This window comes from Myotis lucifugus, unplaced genomic scaffold (genome assembly GCF_000147115.1).
Source record: "Myotis lucifugus unplaced genomic scaffold, Myoluc2.0 scaffold_65, whole genome shotgun sequence".
Classification (NCBI taxonomy): Eukaryota; Metazoa; Chordata; class Mammalia; order Chiroptera; family Vespertilionidae; genus Myotis; species Myotis lucifugus.
In genome coordinates this window covers 1,103,227-1,125,887 of record NW_005871113.1, presented here as the reverse complement: position 1 = coordinate 1,125,887, position 22,661 = coordinate 1,103,227, and the positions used below count along the sequence as shown (strand labels likewise).

At 34.5% G+C, this 22,661-nt stretch overlaps 1 protein-coding gene across 2 annotated transcripts in view; it reads right to left on the bottom strand.

The window, feature by feature from the left end:
- The window catches only part of SWT1 (SWT1, RNA endoribonuclease homolog), a 57,770-nt gene that overhangs the window by 13,009 nt on the left and 22,100 nt on the right, over nucleotides 1-22,661 (bottom strand). For both annotated transcript variants that reach the window (XM_014456814.2, XM_023754735.1), the window contains exons 12-17: nucleotides 20,535-20,698; nucleotides 18,858-18,996; nucleotides 14,775-14,923; nucleotides 11,483-11,670; nucleotides 9,936-10,067; nucleotides 2,150-2,216 (exon numbers count right to left, since the gene is read on the bottom strand). In XM_014456814.2, coding sequence (XP_014312300.1) covers nucleotides 2,150-2,216; nucleotides 9,936-10,067; nucleotides 11,483-11,670; nucleotides 14,775-14,923; nucleotides 18,858-18,996; nucleotides 20,535-20,698 — 839 coding nt within the window. The remainder of the gene's footprint in view (nucleotides 1-2,149; nucleotides 2,217-9,935; nucleotides 10,068-11,482; nucleotides 11,671-14,774; nucleotides 14,924-18,857; nucleotides 18,997-20,534; nucleotides 20,699-22,661) is intronic.

Sequence of the window (22,661 nt, the reverse complement as noted above, 5' to 3'; positions counted from 1 at the left end):
TTCACTGAAAGTTAAAAATACATAGTTTTTAAATATAACACTTTAAATGTATATAATCCTAAAATTTTACTTATAATTTGTTATTTAATTATATATAATATTTAATATATTTATAATAAATGTATTAAATTGGTATATAATTTATCATAATTAACTTCTTAGGTACTTTACAATTTTTAAAAGTATCTTCTAAAAATGTCCTAAAATATGTACTTAAACTAACAACCAGTCCAATTCCTCCTTGTTTACATGTTATTCTCTGGTCTCAGGGCCTTCACTATTTTCACTATTACTCCAACATACCAGGACCTATAATATATCCAAACTTAGGCAAGCAAATGTCAACAATATTGCAGGTGTCTGATCAGAGAATGAAGGGAATCACGTATTGTCCATCAATTATTGAGAAAAATCAGCTGAGATTTTTGAACCTTGTATAATATGAATAAAAAATAGTTCCTTAAGCCTTCAGTGTATTTTTAGAAAAATGAGTATCTAGATGACGCTTAAGTTTTAAAAGTGATCATCCACAGACATTTGGACACTTATCCCGGAATACAGCTAGGGTGCAAGGGTTCCAGGTCATAGGTGACTTACAAAAAAAAGACAGATAATTTACTACTAAAAAGGAAAACTGAAATACAAATTCATCACCTATATCACAGATTCTAGCCTGAAATATCTTGTTTCATCATAGTCATTAATTTTGATTCAAGACATTTTTGATCATTCACATTGGGACATTTTAAATTACACAGTTAAATATCATTTTTATGCTCAAGTGTACAATTTTAATTCCCAGGGAACAAATAGTTAAAAGATGCCTTTGTCAGTGAACCTTATTAGAATTATGACATATTGTGGATTGTGGAATTGGTGTTATCAAATTCTTGTACTATTTACAATGAATACCAAATATTGACATGGCTATATTATTAATTTTAAAAAATTCAAGAACAAAGGGCAAAGATTAAGTATAAAAGCCAAACATCTTAAAACTTTAGATGGTCCTATCACTGTTTATGAGACAAATGTCTCCAATGCAGTAATTGATATAGGAAAGGAAGTTCTGCTAAGAGAAATTATTTTAAAAATCTGGAAATCAATTCCACATATTCTTATAACTAATGTTAGGTATTTTTTCCCAATACCTCAGCAACAGAAAGCACTAAGTATGTCCCATATTATTCCAGGGTGTGATTTTAAAATTATCATATTATTTCCACAAATATACTTTTATAGTTAGAATTAATGACTCAATTTGAAATTTAGAAAATATTATGAAATAATAATATGAATCATGCCCAATGAAGAAATCATCCTAATCACATAGTATGGTTATGCAGTATTAGGCTGACTGTTTAAAAAGCACACATAAATGCTGTAACACCGAACACTTAACTGTGTGGTACTGTTTGGAGCACTTTACATAGGTATAATAAGTTATTTAGTTTTAAAGAATATTATAATTTACATACTGATGTTATTCCCATTTGATAGGTGAAGAAACTGAGACAAAGAGAATTAAATAATTCTTTAAAGAGCATTCAGGTAATAGATGGAAGAACCAACATTGAACACTTAGTCACTAGGTTCTTCATGTCAGATATTGCATACAAATGGCTAAATAAAGAGCTACTCGGGAATAAAAGTGAAGAAATAGATTTAAAGGAGTTTGACTCAATAACAAATGTGAGACCTGAATACACGTCATATTCCTTCAAGTAGCACATTTTAAAAATTAAAGACACATGCACTTGTAAAGCAAACATATATGGGAACATGTGCAAAGAGCGTTAGGCTAACAGAAACTGAAGATCAACAGAATTCTCCCCCCGGATCAGCAAGGATGGGTGAGAGGGCCGGCTGGCCCCCATTGACCCTGACAGCCGGCCAGGCCAAGGGACCCCACCTGTGCACGAATTCATGCACTGGGCCTCTAGTATTATTATAGGGTTCTACTGTATGTTTTTACTTAAAGAATAAAAAAACAAACTATGTCACCAGAAACCTTCTGTGGCACTCAACAATTTAAAGTAAATATCAATTAAATAGCATACCATTACATTTTAGAACTCTATCATGTTAATTTATATTAAAATTTGTTTATGGTGGAAATGTGATAAACATTTTAAAGTACTGTTCATACCTCATGTTTGATTAGGAAGTTATAGAGGGTCTCAATATCTTGATAATTACTGTTGGGGGCCAAAATCCTAAAAAATAAAATATAATAAAAACAGAGGAAGGGGAATGAATGGTTAAAAAAAAAATACAATACCTGAACTTTTCCTCAAAACATATCCATACTGTAAGAGATAACTTGTTGTATAATAATCTTATTAGAATGTTTACAACCTTTTCTAGTTTTTATCAGTTAAAAATTATAAAACCATGAGCTTAATTCAACACAGGACTTATTAAAATATTTTTGCTTATTTACATTGGTATTTGTATCATCAATTAATCAATAACCAGAAATATTTTGTGAAATAATAGTTCACAGGGTATAGATTTCTCAAAAGGTACATAGAAATGTGAAGTGCATTTGTACTCCCTATCATTTAAAGCTGCAGATAAAGCTTAAAGATCTCCCAGAGAAATGTTCAACCTATCCAACAGACAACTAATTAAACTGCCAGACACATATACTAATAAAATATTTTGTGTTTTTATTTTTATTAATCCTCACCTGAAGATATTTTTCTATAGATTTTTAAAGAGAGTGGAAGGGAGGAGGAGAGAGAGAAACAGCAATGTTTGAGAAAGACACATCGACTGGTTGGCACCTGCATGCACCCCGACTGCCCTTGACCAGAATCGAACCCTTCAGTTCATGGGCCGACACTGTATCCACTAAGCCAAACTGGTTGGGCAGATTTTGTGACTAAATTCAAATAAAACTGTTTGAACTATCAGCATAGCATTATATGAAAAAGCATTAGTAATCAGACCAATGCTAATACTGAATCATAAAAATAACAAAAAAAATAAATATATAAATAACATAAAAACACAAAATAAATGGAAACAAGGAAAAAATAAAGATAGAATAACTTATTTCTCCTTCTAGCAGTAAAGTATTAATTCTCATTTTCTTATACTACGTATTTTTTAATTCTTTCAATATTAATTTTTTTTCTTAAAAAAAAAAAGGAAAGCAGTCCTTTCATTATGGTATAGTGGTTAGTAGCATGCCTGCCTGGGTCTGTTGAGCTGTGTGAACTTGGGTGAGTTCTGTGTGAGCTATTTTCCTTATCTGTTAAAGATATGGGTAACATTCCATACTTCATAGGGTTATTGTGAGAATTAAATGAACTACTATAGGAAAGCCTTTATAACAGTGTCTGGTATTCAGCAAACACTATATATCAATTATAACAGTAATAACAACTATTATCATCACCTAATAGTTTCAAGCTACAGAGTAAGTGCATAAAGATCTAACTAATGAGAAATCAAGCCACCTCAACTAATTCTTAAATTCCGAGTGCCTTAATTACAACATCTCTTTGAGATCTGGCTCCCAGCATACGTGGTCAGTTTGGCTTAAATAAACTCGTATAAAAAGTCAAAAAGAAAAAAAATATTGTCTCTAGGTCCTTTTACCCTTGCCAATGCTTGATATTGTCAGAGTTATTGTTGATATCGTTGGAGTTAACTGACCTAATAACCTTATTATATCTTTAATCTACTTGGCCTTTTTTTAGACTGTGGAAGAGCTTTCATAAATTTTTCAGGACACAGTTGAGTTTTTAAAGAGGCTATACTCCCTTGGAGGAGAAATATACAGAATATCTTTAAGAATATACAAAAATCTAAATAAGAATACCATTTCATAGAAAACCTTTTTCTCTCAACAAGTAATTTTAAAATACAAATAATCTCCTAATTGAAAAAAAAAGACAGAGGATAATTATAATACATTGGGAGGGTCCATAAATAATTTGCTTTAAAAAAATGAAAACAAAGCTATTTAATAAGTTAAACCAATCTTTTAGAAAGATGATAGAAATAGTCTGTTTTAACCCTGTAACTACTGTAAACAAACTATCAGCAAAGTAGAATAATTTACACTTAGTCATTTTTGTAGCTTTGGAAATATCTAAAAACAGGGTAAGAAAATGAGATGTTTTTATTAGAAGCCTTATAAATTCCAAGCTGATAAGCACAATAGAAAGTACTAGTGAATAAAATTAACATTTTTCTGTCCTGAAATGCTTTACAAAAAAACCGGTTTTGGGGAAAATCAATTATCTATCACAACAAGTCATATCCAAAGTAAGAAATAAAAGAATTACATCATCCTAGTTTTCCAATTAGAAAATAATTGGAGAAATTTTAAGCTCCCAATCTGGCTTTATATTTTAAACAGTTTAACTGAGGTATAGCTTACATACCATAAAATTCACTAATTTTAATATATTTACCAAACTGTACAGCAATCACCACAATCCAATTTTTGAACATTTTCTTCACCCACAAAAGGTCCCTCTTGCCCATCTGTAGTCATTCTCTTTTCTCACCTTCAACCCCAGCTATAGGCAACCACTAATCTATTTTCTGTCTCTACAGAGTTGCATTTTTGGATTACACTGCTTTCTTCATCTATAACAGTGGTTCCCAACCTTCTTAATGCTGCGACCCTTTAATACAGTTCCTCATGTTGTGGTGACCCCAACCATAAAATTATTTTCGTTGCTACTTCATAACTGTAATTTTGCTACTGTTATGAATCGTAATGTAAATATCTGATATGCAGTATGTATTTTCATTGTTACAAATTGAACATAATTAAAGCAGTGATTAATCACAAAACAATATGTAATTATATATGTGTTTTCTGATGGTCTTAGGTGACCCCTGTGAAAGGGTCGTTCGACCCCCAAAGGGGTCGCGACCCATAGGTTGAGTACCGCTGGTCTATAAGATCTTTCCTTTCACCATCACAAAAGCATAGTTGTACTATAAATAACAGCATACACAGTCTAGCTGAGGCAAACTCTAGTGGAAAACGTCTGACCCTCACAATGTATGTGGTAAGTGAAAAAGCTCAACATGCCCAGATCAGAACAAGACCCCTTTATTCTCTCATTCAACCAATATTTGAGACCTACTATGAGTCAAGAACTATTCCAAGCCCTTAGAAACAACAGTGAACAAAAACCAAAGACTCAGAGTAGACCAAAGCATCATAGTTCTAAAAAGCCCAGGAAAGAAAAAATCCTGACCCAGCACAGGAAGATAATGAAGGAAGAATATCGCGTTCTTCTCTATTTGAGTCTTTCTTCACACCTTTTAATTGCTACTTTTAACAAACTAGTTTACAAGTTATTTCTGTGATGAAATGCCAGAATTTGAAGTTTGTAAGAAAGAAGTTATTTTCTCCAAATGTAAACACTTGATTACTTGATAAACAGCACAGAATTATATTCTAATGAAGAAAGGTTTATTAGTATGTCAACATCATTCATATATATTACTGTTACAATCAAAATAAATCAATACATATTATTTCTTAGAAATAAAATATACATAATAGGATTGGCTACAAAACTTGTTATCCTCAAAGAATGTTTTGAGGTAAACTGGGCCACAAACAGACTAGACAACCTTTATTAAAATACACTCAATTTAGGGCTGAACTTCAACTTCATCATGTCCTATGAACGCTGAGTTTGTGAGAATGGAATTTGGCCTGATATTTTAAAAAGTTGCCAACTTTTACTAACTAGAAGTACAGCTTATTGTAAATACATAAAAAATAAAATGGAGAGAAATGGTTTATGGACTTTTATGCCTTAGTAATTCCCCACACAAAATTCTTGAGAGGTCAGCCTTTCTCACTGTTTTTTTTCTTATACCAGTATGAAGACAAAAGACTCTTTGAATGAAATTAACCTTTGATGGCAACTTTGAAAAAGAGTAACAAAATGAAAGAATTAGCCCTTAGAGGAAATAAAATACTTTTCAGTAAATGGCTATTTTTTCTTTATAAATATATCTACACTTGTCTTTCACGAAAAATTCATAACAATCAAAAAGTATTTATTATATGCATACTATTTTTCAGATGTATATTATTCTACAAGCTACAGAATATAAAACAAAATTAAAAGACACGGTTGCCAAAAAAAAAAAAAAAAAAAGACACAGCTGCCTATCTTCAAGTTGTTTATTATCATTGAAATTCCACTTTAGAATTTTGGAATCAGAATTGGGAAATAGGTATCTGAAGTAGGATTTAATCTGAAGCTCACAAACCACTTACAAACCAAGTCTGATCTGAATGTACTTTGGTTTCTTTTGTAACAGCATCAACAATAACACATAATGTCTTATTGAACACTTACTCAAAGGCTGACACTCCTTTTAAAACCCTGAATTAGTTATGTGACTTTGATCAAGTTACCTACTTTTCTGCACCTCAGCTTCTCACCAGTGAAATGAGGAGAAATCTAGCTTTATGTCATGTAAAAAAATAATGACCTGTAATGTTGAAGATAAAGGGAAAAAATAACAAAAAAGGACACTAAAAAGCTCATCTAGCAATATTAACATACTACAAAATAAACTTGGAGGCAAAAAGTACTATTAGCAGTAAAGAGAACCAATTCACCAGGAAGATATACCATAACATCAAAATATATAAAGCAGATGTTGACTGCATTACAAAGAAATTGCAAAGCTCACAAACACAACTGGAAATTTTAGCATCAATCACAGAACTGGTCAAATATCAGCAGGCATTTGATCTAATGGACACAGAGGAAGAAAACAGAAAGGAATCAGGTGATACCAGTTAAAATAATAAGTTTCGTTTAAGCAGAGTATGAGCTGAAAATTCACAACTGAACCAAGAAGAGAGGAAAGATGGAAAGTACAGTAATATTCATAAAGAGATCGGAGCAGATGAGATCACAAATGGAGAGCATACAGTGATGTGGTGGTGACAGAATACATCTAAGGATGAGCCTAGAAAACTCATTGCCAAAGCATTAAGTATAATCAAAGTTCCTGAAGTAACAATTACGTTTCTCTTAGGTTACAAGTTTAAGTACTATTCAATATTTACCTTTAACAGGTATGGCAGGAAAACATGGTTGTAAGGTAAAGAAATACTAACAGCATTACTGAGAGCAGCGGTTCTCAACCTGTGGGTCGCGACCCCTTTGGGGGTCGAACGACCCTTTCACAGGGGTCGCCTAAGACCATCGGAAAACACATATATAATTACATATTGTTTTGTGATTAATCACTATGCTTTAATTATGTTCAATTTGTAACAATGAAATTGGAGGTCACCACAACATGAGGAACTGTATTAAAGGGTCGTGTCATTAGGAAGGTTGAGAACCACTGCTGTAGAGCTTTTTGTTGAGTCCTCAGAAAGATCTAAGAAGGTGCCTTGTAGAATTTTTCAGAAACACCGAAGGCCCTTTAAGGGGCTTAAGAGCATGCCTCACAAATCTGTCTGTTAAACAAGACTTCCAAAAATGTTAAGGGCATTGCCCATACCAGTTTCACAGGGAACCCAAGGCGGAGAAGGGTTTATTTCAAAGAAAGTTGTAGTTGTGGTTTTTGTCTAATGAAGTGAACCCCGATAAGATTCATAGAAAACAGTTTTTTAGTTGGAATGTTCTGGTAAAAGTACCATCACTTGAACTAAACAGGATAGAGATAATATGAAATGGAAAGAGGTATTTGGACTCTTCCTACCTTTTACGGGAAAGAACAGGCTGAGAATGTTCCTCCGCTGCAGTTTGCTTTTTTTACGGTAAAAGTCAAGGCCCAAATTAAGAACCCAGCAAGCAGTCAAGAGCAGCTGTAAGTCATTCCCAGGCAGCAGGCCTGAGCCCTAATCAAGGAAGTGGCAACATGTGCCTGACTGGATTTTAGATTTCCTCGAGATCCCTGTGCCTCTTATTTTCCCCCTTTGTAATGTGAAGGTGCACAGTAGTTACCTTACGTCTGTCTTGATATTATGTGTTGGGAACTGGGCGGGGTTCCTTGTATTAATTAGGCCCTGAGCTTAACTATGTAAAGGAAGAATAGTCATTACAGCTTAATTTCATGGAACACACTGAAAAATGCCTCTAATTCTACACACGAAATATTTTACAGGATCACATCCCTTCTCTTGCTTACAACTATTTCCAAGCAATCTGGAGGAACTGTTGACTTTTAAAAATAATTATAGTAATCATGAATTGTGCTCTATAGTATAGAGCAGCAGTCACCAACTGGTAGTCCGTAGACCACTGGTGCTCCATGAGGTCCGAAAGGTTGGCAACCGCTGGTATAGAGAACACAAAAACACAGAAAGTTTCAAAATGCATTAAAAAAAACCACCTCTTCTTTTTGCTCCTCCAGTCCTTCCAACAGCACTGAAATTAAGTATGTAAAGTGTAGCCCTAGCCGGTTTGGCTCAGTGGATAGAGCACTGGCCAGCAGACTGAAGGGTCCCGGGTTGATTCTGGCCAAGGGCACATGCCCGGGTTGCAGGCTCAACCCCAGTAGGGGCATACAGGAGGCAGCCCATCAATGATTCTCTCGCATCATTGATGTTTCTATCTCTCTCTCCCTCTCCCATCCTCTCTGAAATCAATGAATATATATTTTTAAAAAGTATGTAAAGTGTATATTAAATTTTGTAAATACCTAGAGTGGTTTCTTGGATCTACATATTCTGACTAACAGAGAAACACCAATAGACAGCATGATCTAGGACTGACAGCACTGTTCTGAGTTGGACTTAATCTTTTACTGAAAAACAGTCTTGAGGACACTGATTGCATCACTTCTCACTAGGAGCAGATGATTGGCCTGCCACAGTGTTAAAAGTTCTTTAGAGGCACAAATAGATAAGACTAATCCTAAAGTCTAGGAGGTTCTACTCTGTATCCTTTGTACAAGGACTCTGTAGGATGGAATTGGAACTGATCATCTGGCTTTATCCAACATATTTACTACATACTTACTGTTTCAGTTAAATTATTATAATAGCCCTTATTTAGCACCTTTAATTGATTTCCCCCGTTTCATTTATTTTACTGATGCTTAACCCCACTGATTTACTCAGTTATTTATCCCATCTGCTTCACTAAAAATGTAGTGTTTGCTGGCTTTAGCATTTCTTAACATAAGACTTAATAGCAGGGAATTTACAGTATTAAGTTAATAAAATATTCTCTCCAATGCAAACATCACATTCTCTGAAGCAGCTAAATCATCAGTGAATCTAAAAAGCTGCTGTGATTATAGGATTCCTTTTCCCAGAAATCATGTATGGTTATACCAGTATATGTTTTGTTCCCATGTTAAGATTGGGTAAGAAAATTCGTTTTTTAGAAGCTTAATAAGCAAAAGATATGTAAATGACACACTAAAAGGAGCAAACTTCTTATTAATAGTGCCCTCTACTGGTAGCTCAAGAGGTTCTGATTTACTTACTCTGGGAGACTGGATTTAAGTGTGGTCCCCGACCACCTGCACAAATCCCCTGAAAAGCTTGTTAAGAATACAACTTCCATCTTTTACAAAATATCTACAGATATTGTGATTTCCATAATTCTGGGGTAATATCTATAACTCTGAACTTTTAACAAGTTCCCTGGCTCCATGTTAGAATCACCTGGGGAGTTTGTAAAAATGCTTATCCTCAGGTTTCACTGTAGAACTAGGGTCAATACTCTACAGAAGTGTTCTTAGGTCAGTACTACCTCAATCTGTTCTTTCGTAAACTTATGCCTAGATCCGCTGGGTACTCTTAACTGCAAACCTACTTTCCCCTCCCTATTGGATAATATATTAGTTTATAAAACTTGCTGGAAGACTCTCAGCAAGTCTGAAAAAGCTGATATGCCTAGAAGAAAGAGAAAGGTAATAAATTTAAAAAGATATTAAATAAAACTTTAAAATTAATTCATATTTACCTCTGAATTCCTTCAAGAATATTCTTCACAGCTGCCATTAACTTTTGAAGATATATAAATGCTTCTTCAAATGATGGTATTTTTGAGGAAGTCAGAGCTGAATTTGGGTCCAATCTTTGAAATACATCTGTGCTGAAATAGAGAAAAAGAAAAGATACTCATATGTACACCTGCATGTTTACAGGAATCCAAGTATTTCCATTTCTAATGCATAAAATATTTATAACTCATCTCTCATAATGCTGCTCTATATAAACTGTTTTCTTCTAGGAGTTTTATAATTCTAGTTCTTATATTTAGGTCATCTACCCATTTTGAGTTAATTTCTTTATGTAGTATAAGGTCCAACTTCATTCTTTTGCATGTAGCTATTGAGTTGTCCCAGCACTATTGTTAAAGATACCATTCTTTTCTTATTGAATGGCTTTGGCATCCTGATTGAAATCAACCAACCATAGATGTATGCATTTATTTCTGTACTTTCAAGTCTATTCTATTAACTTATGTGTCTAATTCATGCCAGTAGCACACTGTTTTGAATACTGTAGTTTTGTAGTAAGTTTTGAAATCAGGAAGTATGAGTCCTCCAAGTTTGTTAAAACTTCCATTCCATGAACATTTGATTTTTCCATTTACACAGATCTTCTTTAATGTCTTTCAAAAAATGTTTTGTAGTTTTCAGTGTAAAAATTTTGCACCTTCTTGGTTAAATTTATTCCTAAGTATTTTATTCTTCTTGATGATAATGTAAGTAGAGTTGTTTCTTTATTTCCTTTTTGGATTGTTCATTGCTAGTGTATAGAAATACAACTGGTTTTGTGTATTTATTCCTTTAAAAATAAAAACCATAAACTTATTTAGGACACATCTTTAAAAATTTTTTATACATTTAAAGGCTAGACATCATATAAAATATGAAAAATTCAGTAAAAGGAAGGAAATATGTAGTACCCATAGTCCACCAACTAGAGATAAGCATTATTAATATCCATGAGATCTTCAACACTAATAGTACCTAATACTTACCCAAATTCCTCATAAACAGAAAAGATGCAAAAACCTGAGCTGGTGTGCTATAAGTTCATAACTGATTACTGAATCACGAGAGCACAGGGCAAGGAGATGCAGGTACCAAGTGCGTAGGTACTCTAGTTGTTTAGGAAGAGTGACTGTGCATGGGGTCTACCGGAACTTCAAATGAGCACCTCTACATGAAAGCGTCGAGCATAAATATGCTGAAAAACTCTCCAGTGACTCAGGTACACAATCAGGCATGAGAATCACTGAAGTAGACTCTAAGAACTTTACACTGATAAAGCAAGATAAGCACTTTTCACTTATATTATCCAGAAATTACCCAGAACTCTCGAGGTAATTCTGATGTACACCCCTATTTAAGCATCACTGTTTTTAAGGTACCAATTTGACAAAAGACCCTCAATAAGGTAATCTAGTTAATTAAACTCACAATTCAGACTCTAACTGTTCAATGAATATCGGTAATGATGGCAAACCCTAAAATTCAACACTTCTTAGAAATTTAGTACCTGTTCTCATATATTGTAATCCAAACACTCTCTAAGATAGACCAGATTTCTTGATGCCTGTTGGGTGGGGAAAGATGAGCGTCCGAGAAAATGGTGATTTCTTGGTTGTCAGACTTCATTGGAGAAGTATCTTCTTGCTTTTTACCCGCTGTATTTTCTGAAGGATTTTGATTACGTTTTTCCTTGACCTAGAGAAATAAGTATTACATAAAATGCAGCTCAGTCCTTCATTAGTGAGAGAAAAAGAAGGCCAATTGTGCTTCCAAATGTTCTAGCTTTCTGGAAAGTGCTGACTATTCTCTGTCTTTTGATTCCATACAGAATAATCCCAGAAAAGTATCAAAAGAAAAAAAAAATTCCCTTTTTCATTTATGTCAAACAATATTTCCAATCTTTCTTAGCTAGCATGCTAGTATCAATTTAATACTGTTTGAACTCTTCTGCACATATGATATTGAAATAGAGAAAGGACACCTAGGATGCAATGATAAATTGGTATATGCAAGCCTCCAAGCTCCTAATAATCCATTAAGAAGAATGAGATTCAAAGGGCTGTAAAAAAAAAAAAAATCAGGATAGAATATAAGCCTTATCCTGTGGGCAACTGTGAACCACTGAAGGCTTCTCAAGAAATGATATATTCAGAATAGCACTCTAAGACAAACTGGAACAGAAGAAAGTGGAGGCAAGAAACTGATTAGGCCTTGGCCAGTGTGGCTAGTTGGATGGGAATCATCTGGAGCACCAAGAGGTTGCTGGTTCAATTCCAGGTCAGGGCCTGGGTTGTGGGCTTAATCCCCGTTGATGGTGTGCAAGAGGCAGCCTATCGATGTGATGCTCTCACATCGATGTTTCTCTCCTCTCCCTTCCTCTCTCTCTAAAAAGCAATAAAGTATTCTTTAAAAAAGAAAGAATACATGAAACTAGTTAGAAGGCTACTGAAATAATCCAGGAAAGGAATGCTGAGAACTTGAATTAGATAGGAAAATGCAGAATAAAAAGGAAAAAAGAGTATACAAGAAATATTTTTAAAAACTTGCCAAAGACTACATTTAAGAATTCTAAGATTTTTTTTTAACCTAGATGCCCAGAAAAATAATGGTACAAATAAGAGAAATTTAGGATGTCTATAAAGTCTAGACATGTGTTTTAAATAGTTCGAACCTCTTGAGCACAAGTCAATATTTTTAAATACTCAGTGTGCAACATATAGTGGGCATACCATTATCTGATAAATGACAATAAATTTTAACATCACACTTTCATGGTACTTCTCATCTCTACATTTCCATTGATGAAAGGACCTTGACTTGATATTCATTATTATTTTTATCTCAATCAATCCTAAGTTTTGACTCTCAATAAACTTAAATCAAAAACTGCAAAGCCCATGGGTATCTTGAACTTTCCATGTTGTTCACTATATTTGTTTCACTGAAGATGTGGTTCAGGGCTCAGTTCTGTGATGAGAAATAACATATATTTCCCTACACAATTCAAGTACAATACTCAAGCTGCAACCCACTAACTTTCCAGATCTATTCTTTCCTATTGTTAATTCTAAAAGCCATAAACAAAGACAACTACCCATGTTTTGGTTATCTTAAACCAAAAGATCATTTTGCCCCTTAAGTTGATTCCTTCTTCCAGAATTATCACATATTTCCTATTAGTTTATTTAAAAGATGCTCTTGTCGGCCTGCGGACTGAAGGGTCCCGGGTTCAATGCTAGTCAAGGGCACATGCCTGGGTTGCAGGCTTGATCCCAGCAACTGATCAATGATTCTCTCTCATCATTGGTGTTTCTCTCTCTCTCCTTCTCCCTTCCTCTCTGAAATCAATAAAAATATATTTTAAAAGATGCTTCTTTTACTCCATGAGATACTCTCTTAAGCAAGTTAGTTCTTCCCTCACTATGACTAAGTTTAGTATCATCTAATCTTTTCTTTACTTCATACTTACTGGGACCTATGTGACTGTGAAAAATCACTGAGAAAAATCTGGCCAATTCAATAACTCAAGAGAAAAAAGAGAATCAATAATTTTAGCTAGTAATTGTGGTTCTGAGTTCTTTGAGATACTTCTGGAATATAAAACTCCCAGAATTTTCTAGATTTAAAATTAGAAGACTGTAGAAATAGATTACTACTAAGGACAAAACTTACACAGTCAATTTAAAAGGGGTAAAACACACCAGGGCTAGGGTGACAGCATAAGAATAATGTGAAAATACTTGTTAGAAATTTGATAGGTCAATGGGTGAAATCTGAGTAAGATAAACAGGTTAGATAATTATATTACTTCAATATTAATTTCCTGATTAATTATACTAGTTACATAAGGTATGCTTATTCTTTAGAATATATATATGTGTGTGTACATATATGTATATATGTATATATATGTGTGTGTACATATATAAGTATTTAGGAGTAAAGGGGATTCACATCTTCAATGTACTTTCAAAGAGTTCAGAAAAAAATGTGAAAGATAAGGTAGTAAGAACACAGGGAAAACAATAAAGCAAATGTGATAAAATGTTAGCATTGAAGAATCTGGGTAAAGGATATAAATGGGAATTCTATGTACTACTCTTGCAATTTTTTGTGTAAATTTGAAATTATTTCAGAATAAAAAGTAAAACAAGAACAACATTTTTGAACACCACTCCCAGAAATTTGATTCAGTAAGATTTGAGAGAGGCTTGGCACCTGCATGTTTAAAAAAGAAATCCAAAGTATTTTGATGCATGTTGTGGTCCACGGTCTATAGCACTGGGAAATGAGTATTCAAACAACAGTGCATAGCTTTCTTCTATCCAATAAATAAAATAATTAAAATCCCAACAACTGCTATGATACTACTTCCATATAACAATGTGTTTTATAACTTGTAATAAGAACTGTTTACTCAACATTCAATTCACTTATTATTTTTAAAAAAATATATTTTATTGATATTTTACAGAGAGGAAGGGAGAGGGATAGAGAGTTAGAAACATCGATGAGAGAGAAACATCGATCAGCTGCCTCCTGCACACTCCCCACTGGGGATGCTCCCTCAACCAAGGTACCTGCCCTTGACCGGAATCGAACCTGGGACCCTTGAGTCCGCAGGCCGACGCTCTATCCACTGAGCCAAACCAGTCAGGGCTTCACTTACTATTTTACTTAATGCCTTCAGTATGTTAGAATAAGTGAAAATTAAAATAGCCTTTACCTACTGTTGTCTGCTAAATACATTAAAATGTATGTGATTAGCTACTCTAAATGGCATTCCAAAGGCGTCTTACCTCTGTAAGTGTTTGCAGAAGTTTGTTTACTTGAGCAAAGGCCTGTGGAAGAACACCATCATAATTTGACCTTGTACTGAAAGCATGTAATAGGCTTTGAGAATCCTGGAGTAGGAATTTCACTGTTGTAAAATCTACTGCACTGTTAGCTGGGAAAAGAAAATTAAGAAGAAATAAACATGTAACAATGACTATACAAGTCAAAAAATGTTTTTGGAAAACCAACCTAATATTAATTATGAGATTTAAGAAGAGTACACATTTACATCTACAAGTCACTCCTAATTTATCTCTCTGGTGTAAAAAGCAGCAATTAAACAGACTTAGTTACAAAGTTCTTGGCGGTGATTCTGCTATTCTGGATTTAGATTCTAGGAGTTCCCACAACATGGTCAATTCAAAGACATGCTATTCAGAAAAGAGAGCCAATCATCACACAAATAAGTTAAACTACAGAGTTTTCAAAACTGAGACTGTTTCACATACAAATTACTATGGAGGCATCAGATGAGTCCCACTCTGGTAGCAAGCATATAAGTTATATGTGGTACCTCTCACAATCAGTTATTATATAGTGATTTACCTTCAAATTCTATTACATAAAATGTAATACTAGATTTATTGAAAATAACCTGCTTTCTCTCTGTGGATGACATTTAGCAAAAAATAAATAATTTTGGTAACAGTACGTTTGGGGCAAGAGAAGCTAGCAATTTTTCCCCTGTAAATTAGCAAAGTGAGTTCATCTACTAGTATACCAGTAATTTAAAGATATAACTTTCTCTCAAGGAATTAAAATTACATTAAAATCTCAAACCAATTAGAAGAGATGGTGACAATAATTTCAAGGATTTAAAAAGTTACAAATAATGAGATTAAGTAACTTTCTGATGTCACCAAAACTCAAAATAAAAAGAATTTTTCCATTATTAAGATAAAATGCTACTAACGATTTTTCTTTTTTTAATATTTTTTTCTTTTCAAATTCTTTTCTTTAATTCTTTATTGTTTAAAGTATTACGTGTCTCCTTTTTCCCCCATTCATCTCTCCCCAGCTGTTCCCACCCCTCATACTAACAATTTTCAAAGGCATTCAAAATAACCATTTTACAATGTGTTTTATTTAATGTTCAGTTTCAGCGACTGTTATATTCAGAAACACCAGCACTGGCACTATGAGTTAAAAAAATAAAGAATCTCCCTGTATCAATTATAGAGCAAGTATTTGTTTGTAAAATACTGAAAGGTCAAATGAAAATTAAAGATAAATTTTAATAATTAATTACAGAATATTCAGAAATTCTAATGTAATGTGATGGTAACAGCCAAGCTTCTATCTTTCCTTTTACCAAACAAATAGTATATTTCCTAACAAAACACTTTCAATTATTTTTAAAGTCAATGACTAGTTTAAATTCCTGTGGGAAAAGAGAGATGGGAGAAATGCTACACACAGGACAGAATGGAGATTCCATGAACCTAGGAAACTCCTGAGGAGGAGAAACTGGGCACAACTTTTTCTAAGGGTGCTTCTCCACTCTAGTCTATGTTCATTAGGGCTTATATCCTTGAATTAATCACTTTATTTCTGTCTTAAAAAATTCTTTATGAAGATTATGAGCAAAAGAGAAATAACAGTGATAAAGTCAGTACTTAGACACAACATAAAAAGAAATCTATGTGACTGAAATAGTTTAATGCTTATGTAAGAACAATAATTATTTAAGACAAAGTTAATATGGTTAATAAGTCAGAAAAAGCTACTAGTCATTTTCCACACAATTTTCTATGCATTGATCTAAGGATTCCTGTTTGGTATACTGAAGTTAAATATATATGTACTAGAGGCCCAGTGTACAAAATTCGTGCACAGGAGTGTGTATCCATCAGCCCAGCCAGCACCCTCTCCAATCTGGGACCTCTCGAGGGATGTCCGACTGACCATTTAGGCCACTGGGATCGGGCCTAAACAGGCAGACAGACATCCCTTTCACAATCCAGGACTCTCAAATGCTCGCCTGCCTGCCTGATTGCCCCTAACCACTTCTGCCTTCCAGCCTAATCACTCCCTAACCACTCCCTGCCAGCCTGATTGATGCCTAACTGCTCCCCTGCCGGCCCGGTCCCACCAACTGCCGTCCCCTGCCGGCCCGAATGCCCCTAACTGCCCTCCCCTGCTGGCCTGGTCACCCCTAACTGCCCTCCCCTGCCAGCCTGGTCACCCCTAACTGTTCTCCCCTGCAGGCCTGGGTCCCACCCAACTGCCCTCCCCTGCTAGCCATCTTGTGGTGGCCATCTTGTGTCCACATGGGAGCAGCTATCTTTGACCACATTGGAGGCGGCCATCTTTGTGTTGGAATGATGGTCAATTTGCATATTACTCTTTTATTAGATGGGATATTCAATAGCGAGGATACTATTAAAGATAGTAAACAAAATCTGCTATTCTCTTACTCAAAATTATCTTAGAGCAGAAGGTACTTTTACCATTCTATTTAATACGAGAAGCCCAGTGCATGAAAATTCATGCACTTGGGGGGATGGTCCCTCAGCCCGGCCTGCGCCCTCTCCCAGTCTAGGACCCCTCGGGGGATGTCCACCTGCTGGCTTAGGCCTGCTCCCCGGGGGTTCAGGCCTAAGCTGGCAGTCAGACATCCCTCTGGCAGCCCAGGAGCCATCAGGCGATGTCCAACTGTGGCTTAAGCTTGTGGCTGAGCGGAGCTCCCCTTGTGGGAGTGCACTGACCACCAGGGGCAGCTCCTGTGTTGAGCATCTGCCCCCTGGTGATCACTGCGCATCATAGTGACCAGTCATTCTGCCATTAGGGTCAATTTGCATATTGCCATTTTATTATATAGGATTCTTCACAAGTCAGTAAACATTAGGCATCAGATTCTTCTAGAGCAGTGGTTCTCAACCTCTGGCCCTTTAAATACAGTTCCTCATGTTGTGACCCAACCATAAAATTATTTTCGTTGCTACTTCATAACTGTAATGTTGCTACTGTTATGAATCGTAATGTAAATATCTGATATGCAGGATGGTCTTAGGCGACCCATGTGAAAGGGTCGTTCAACCGCCAAAGGGGTCGGAACCCACAGGTTGAGAACCGCTGTTCTAGAGCAAGGATCAATAAATAATGCACTTAAGAATTCTAAAAATGATGTTTTAGCAAAAGAAACAGTTACCATGTCTTCACTTCTTTCCCTATTGCCAATGAGAGCTGGTGCCTACTACCTTTAAGCTGCATGCAAGAGCAAAACACTGCCCACCCCTGGAAAAAACAAGACAAATTTCTGAAACTAAATCTTGTTCAAGATCACACCCGGTTTATGGACTCTCTCTTTTGATAGAACCAACTAAATTATGCCACTAGTAAAAGATATGAAAAAACATTTTGCTATATATAGCTTGTAAAACTGCTTTGAAGTCATGTCCAACATATTGTGCCATGTCCCTTATATAATAATACCCCTAATAAATAACTTTTATAGTTAAACACAATGCCTCAAAAGTGTCTTTCTTTAAAAATGGTAACTGTGAAAAATAGGTATTCATGCAAAATCTACCTTGTGTAAGTCATAAGGAGCTGATAGGCACTTTAAATGCCCTGGGTTTTTACTTTGCTTTTTAAAGGTATTACACAACAAATCTAGCTGTTTGACTTTGGACAAATCATTTACCCTCTCAGGACTAGTTTCCTTGACCGAAAAACATGTGCTTTAATAGCATCAGATCAGTGCTTTTCACATCTTTTTCTTCTTATCAGAGAAACATTTTTTTCACATCCTACATGGCATCTCCATATATAAACAGATAAAAGAAAGCTGCTTCACTAAAGCTGGGGTTGAAGGCCAAAGCCTCACCACTTGCCATGCTCCCATCAACCTCTCCACCTTTAATTGGGAAAGCAATTTGTGGCAGCTCCATGCATCCAGCTGCCACAAATTCCCTTTAGATATGAGAAGTATAAGCAATTAAGAATTAATTGACGAAATTTTTATTAACTTATCTTCACATTCCACGGACTATATCTGCTAGACCCACTTTAACACTGCTGAAAACAAAATAAAAGATTCATACCTTTACAGAGACTGTCATATAAGCTCTCAACGGTTAAAAGCAAGTTATTTTCCATAATTAATCCAAAGACAGCCAACCAATGTTTTTTAAAGCATTGTATTAAATGCATTAGAGTCCACGGTGGTTTCAAGTACAGCATCTAAAAAGTATTTAGAAAAAATCAGCATATACTGATTTATTTATTATTCCTATTATTTAAAAAAGTACAGTTTACCCTTGAACAACACAGGTTAGAACTGTGCAGGTCCAGTTTATGTGCAGTTTTTTCAATAAATACGTACAGTACTGTAAATGTATTTTCTCTTCTTCATGATTTTCTTAATATTTTCTTTTCTTCAACTTACTTTATTGCAAGAATACAGTATATAATACATGTAACATACAAATTACTTGTTAGTTGACTGTTTATGTTCTCAGTAAGGCTTCTGGTCAACAGTAGGCTATTAGTAGTTAAGTTTTTAGGGAGTCAAAAGTTACATGTGGATTTTCAACTGCATGAGTGGTCATAACTTCAAAACCCCAAGTTGTTCAAGGGTCAACTGTACCTATTCAGGAATACCAATATATATTTCTGAGAAAAATATAATTAGTTGAATTCCTTTTAAACTAAAAGATGTGTTATTAAAAGCCAAGCATAATCTTAAAATGATTCCATTACAAATTCCTTTGTAAAACTGATATCAATATTAATCCTTATAGTTTCAGAAACTACGTGTGCAAAAAGAAAACATAGTTTTAATGAGAAGCATAATTTTAATTAGCAAAGGTCAACAATCTACTTTTTAACATGGTCATTTCTGAGGAATCCAATCTAAGTAGTTTCGTGTAACTGGTGAAAAAATTCTTATAGAAAAAAGTTGTCAATTATAATTGACACCTGCTATACTCTGACAAAGATGATTATAAAGATTGATCATTTAGTACTACAAAATGTCAGCATGTCCTTCATATAAAATTACTATCTTAGATTCTATTATGAAATATCCACTTTAAGTTAACCGTTCTAGAATGTTCTTATCATTCTTCCAAATTTTGATAATATAATCAAGAGCAAACACGTTATAAGCAAACACTAGTATTAGTATCTCACCGAATATCTGGAATAGACACAATCTACAATTGATGGGGACTAATGTTTCTCCTAGCTATAAATGTGAACAGCAAACAAGCATTAAACTAAAAAAGCCACCATTGCCAAATGTGGTGTTTTACTGATTGGAGAAAAGATGTAAATCTAAAGAAAATTCAAAATATCTTGCTAATATGATCAAATTTATACCGATTCTCATATTTATGTGACATAAGCCAAAATATACCTTTCTTTTTCTGAATACATCTTACTTAGGGGAATTCCCTATACAAGACATTTTGACTCAAACTAACATGAGAAAAGTTTTTCTGAATACAATTGAAGCTCCATGGGGCAAAGTGTCTGACACAGTAGATGCACAATAAATATTTGTTCACTAGAAAAATGACTAATAAAATATACTAGTAGTCCTAATCTTTTGGAAATGTCTATCATTTAATTTTCAAAATGTTACTTCAAAAACTTCAAGAAAAAATAATGTGATATACATTATTACTATAAGGCTTACCAAGAACTATTTCTTAAAATAAGGTAACCAATCTAGCAATAAAAAAGAACTTTTCAACTAATAGAGTTGAAATAATTACCTCCATCCAGAGGTTTCCAAAAGCAATTTTCATTTCTGTTTCTAATATTGAAGATAAGGCTGTTCCAAGAGATTTTTCAAGATCAGCTACTATGCCTTCAAGCAGAATGAGCAGTCCAGAATTTTCAGATTCTTCCTCATTACTCTTTCCCAAAGGTGTTTGCTCTTTAAAACAATTATAAGCTTTTTTTAGGACACTAACAGTAAATATTTTATATATGCAATTAGTATTTGGCCATAATAATAAGCATTTTATGTATATAATTAGTATTTTAATTACCTATAAAACAAACTAATAGTTTTTTAAAAATATATTTTTATTGATTTCAGAGAGGAAGGGAGAGAGAGAAACATCAATGATGAGCCCTGGCCAGTTTGACTCAGTGGATAGAACGTTGGCCTGCGGACCAAAGGGTCCTGGGTTTGATTCCAGTCAAGGGCACGTACTTCAGGTGCAGGCTTCTTCCAGCCCGGGCCCTGGTAGGGGCTCGTGAAGGAGGCAAGCAATCCATGTGTTTCTCTCACATTGATATTTCTCTCGGTATTTCCCTCTGTCTAAAAATCAGTGGAAAAATATCCTCAGGTGAGAATTAAAAATAAATAAATATCAATGATGAGAGAGAATCATTGATCTGCTGCCTCCTGCACACCTTCTACTAGGATTGAGCCTGCAACCGGGGCATGACAGGAATCTAACCATGACCTCCTGGTTCATAGGTTGACGCTCAACCACTGAGCTACAAGGGTCGGAACCAATACTTTATTTTAAAATCAGCATTTAGAAACGTATCTCTAGTATAGTTGTTTTTGATTCAACATAAACCATGTTATATTAGCAAATGCTTTATATTTTTGACAAAAGGCAACTAAATAGTGTCACTAAAATAAAAATTTAGGAAATGTGTGTGGCCAGGGCGGGTGTGGTTCAGTTGTTTGGAGCATCATCCATACATTGTCATGGGTTTGATTCCCAGTTGAGGTACATACCTAAGTTTGGGGTTTGATCCCTGGCCCCGGCTGGGGTGCATTCGGAAGGCAACTGGTCAATGTTTCTCTCTCTCTTTCTCTCTCCCTCCCTCCCTCTCTTCCCTTCTCTCTAAAAATCAATGAAAATGTCCTCAGGTGAGGATAAAAGAAAAGAAATGTGTGTGATATTTTAACTATAATTTTGATTTTAATATTTTCAAAAAGAAAAATCATGAGAATGCTTTGATTCTATGTACAATAGAAAATTAAGAAGTATGGATCAAAATGTGTTTTATTCCAAAAAATAGTATATCCTTCCAATTGAAGCTCATGTCAATGAACTATTTTGAAAGGACCAAAATCTCTGATTTAACTACCTTTATGCCCAACCCTTTTAAAATGAGTTTTATTATTTTAATTTATATCATTTAATTGATACCCCAAAACAACTATAAGTTATTGTAAAATTCAAAATATTAACTGGCTTATCTCTACAAACACAAACTAAGTATTTAAAATAACAGTAACATAATGGGCAAAATAAAAGCATGGTACCCCCAAAAAACTATAAACTAACATGTCCTGTTATTCCTTCTAAATGCTATTTTGAATATTATGACTAAAGAAATTTTACTATCAGAAAGGTCAAATAAGTAGCAAATGTATATATGAATTTTTGTACCATTTTATATAAAAGTATAGACAATATTAGAGATTTCAATAATTATTTTCCCCACAGAAGGAAAAGGTAGTATGTGTTTTTAAATTATGTCAGGCTTAATATAATACTCCATCACATATCACACTCTATTATAAAAGAGATTATTCTGGGGAAAAAGAGATTATTTTGGTCAGGGGGAAAAAAAGCCTTTAGCTTTCTTAACTATTAATTTAAAAAGAACTAGTACTAGAGCCAAGTTTTTCTATTATTGAGTTTTTACAGTAATAATAGAAGTTTATGAATATGAAGCTAATTTTAAAAAGGAACTAAAGCCCAGCCGGCATGGCTCAGTGGTTGAGCATCAATCTATGAACCAGGAGGTCAAAGTTCGATTCCCAGTCAGGCCACATGCCTCAGTTGTGGGCTCCATCCCCAATGAGGGTCGTGCAGGAGGCAGCTGATAAATAATTCTCTCTCATCATTGATGTTTCTCTCTCTCTC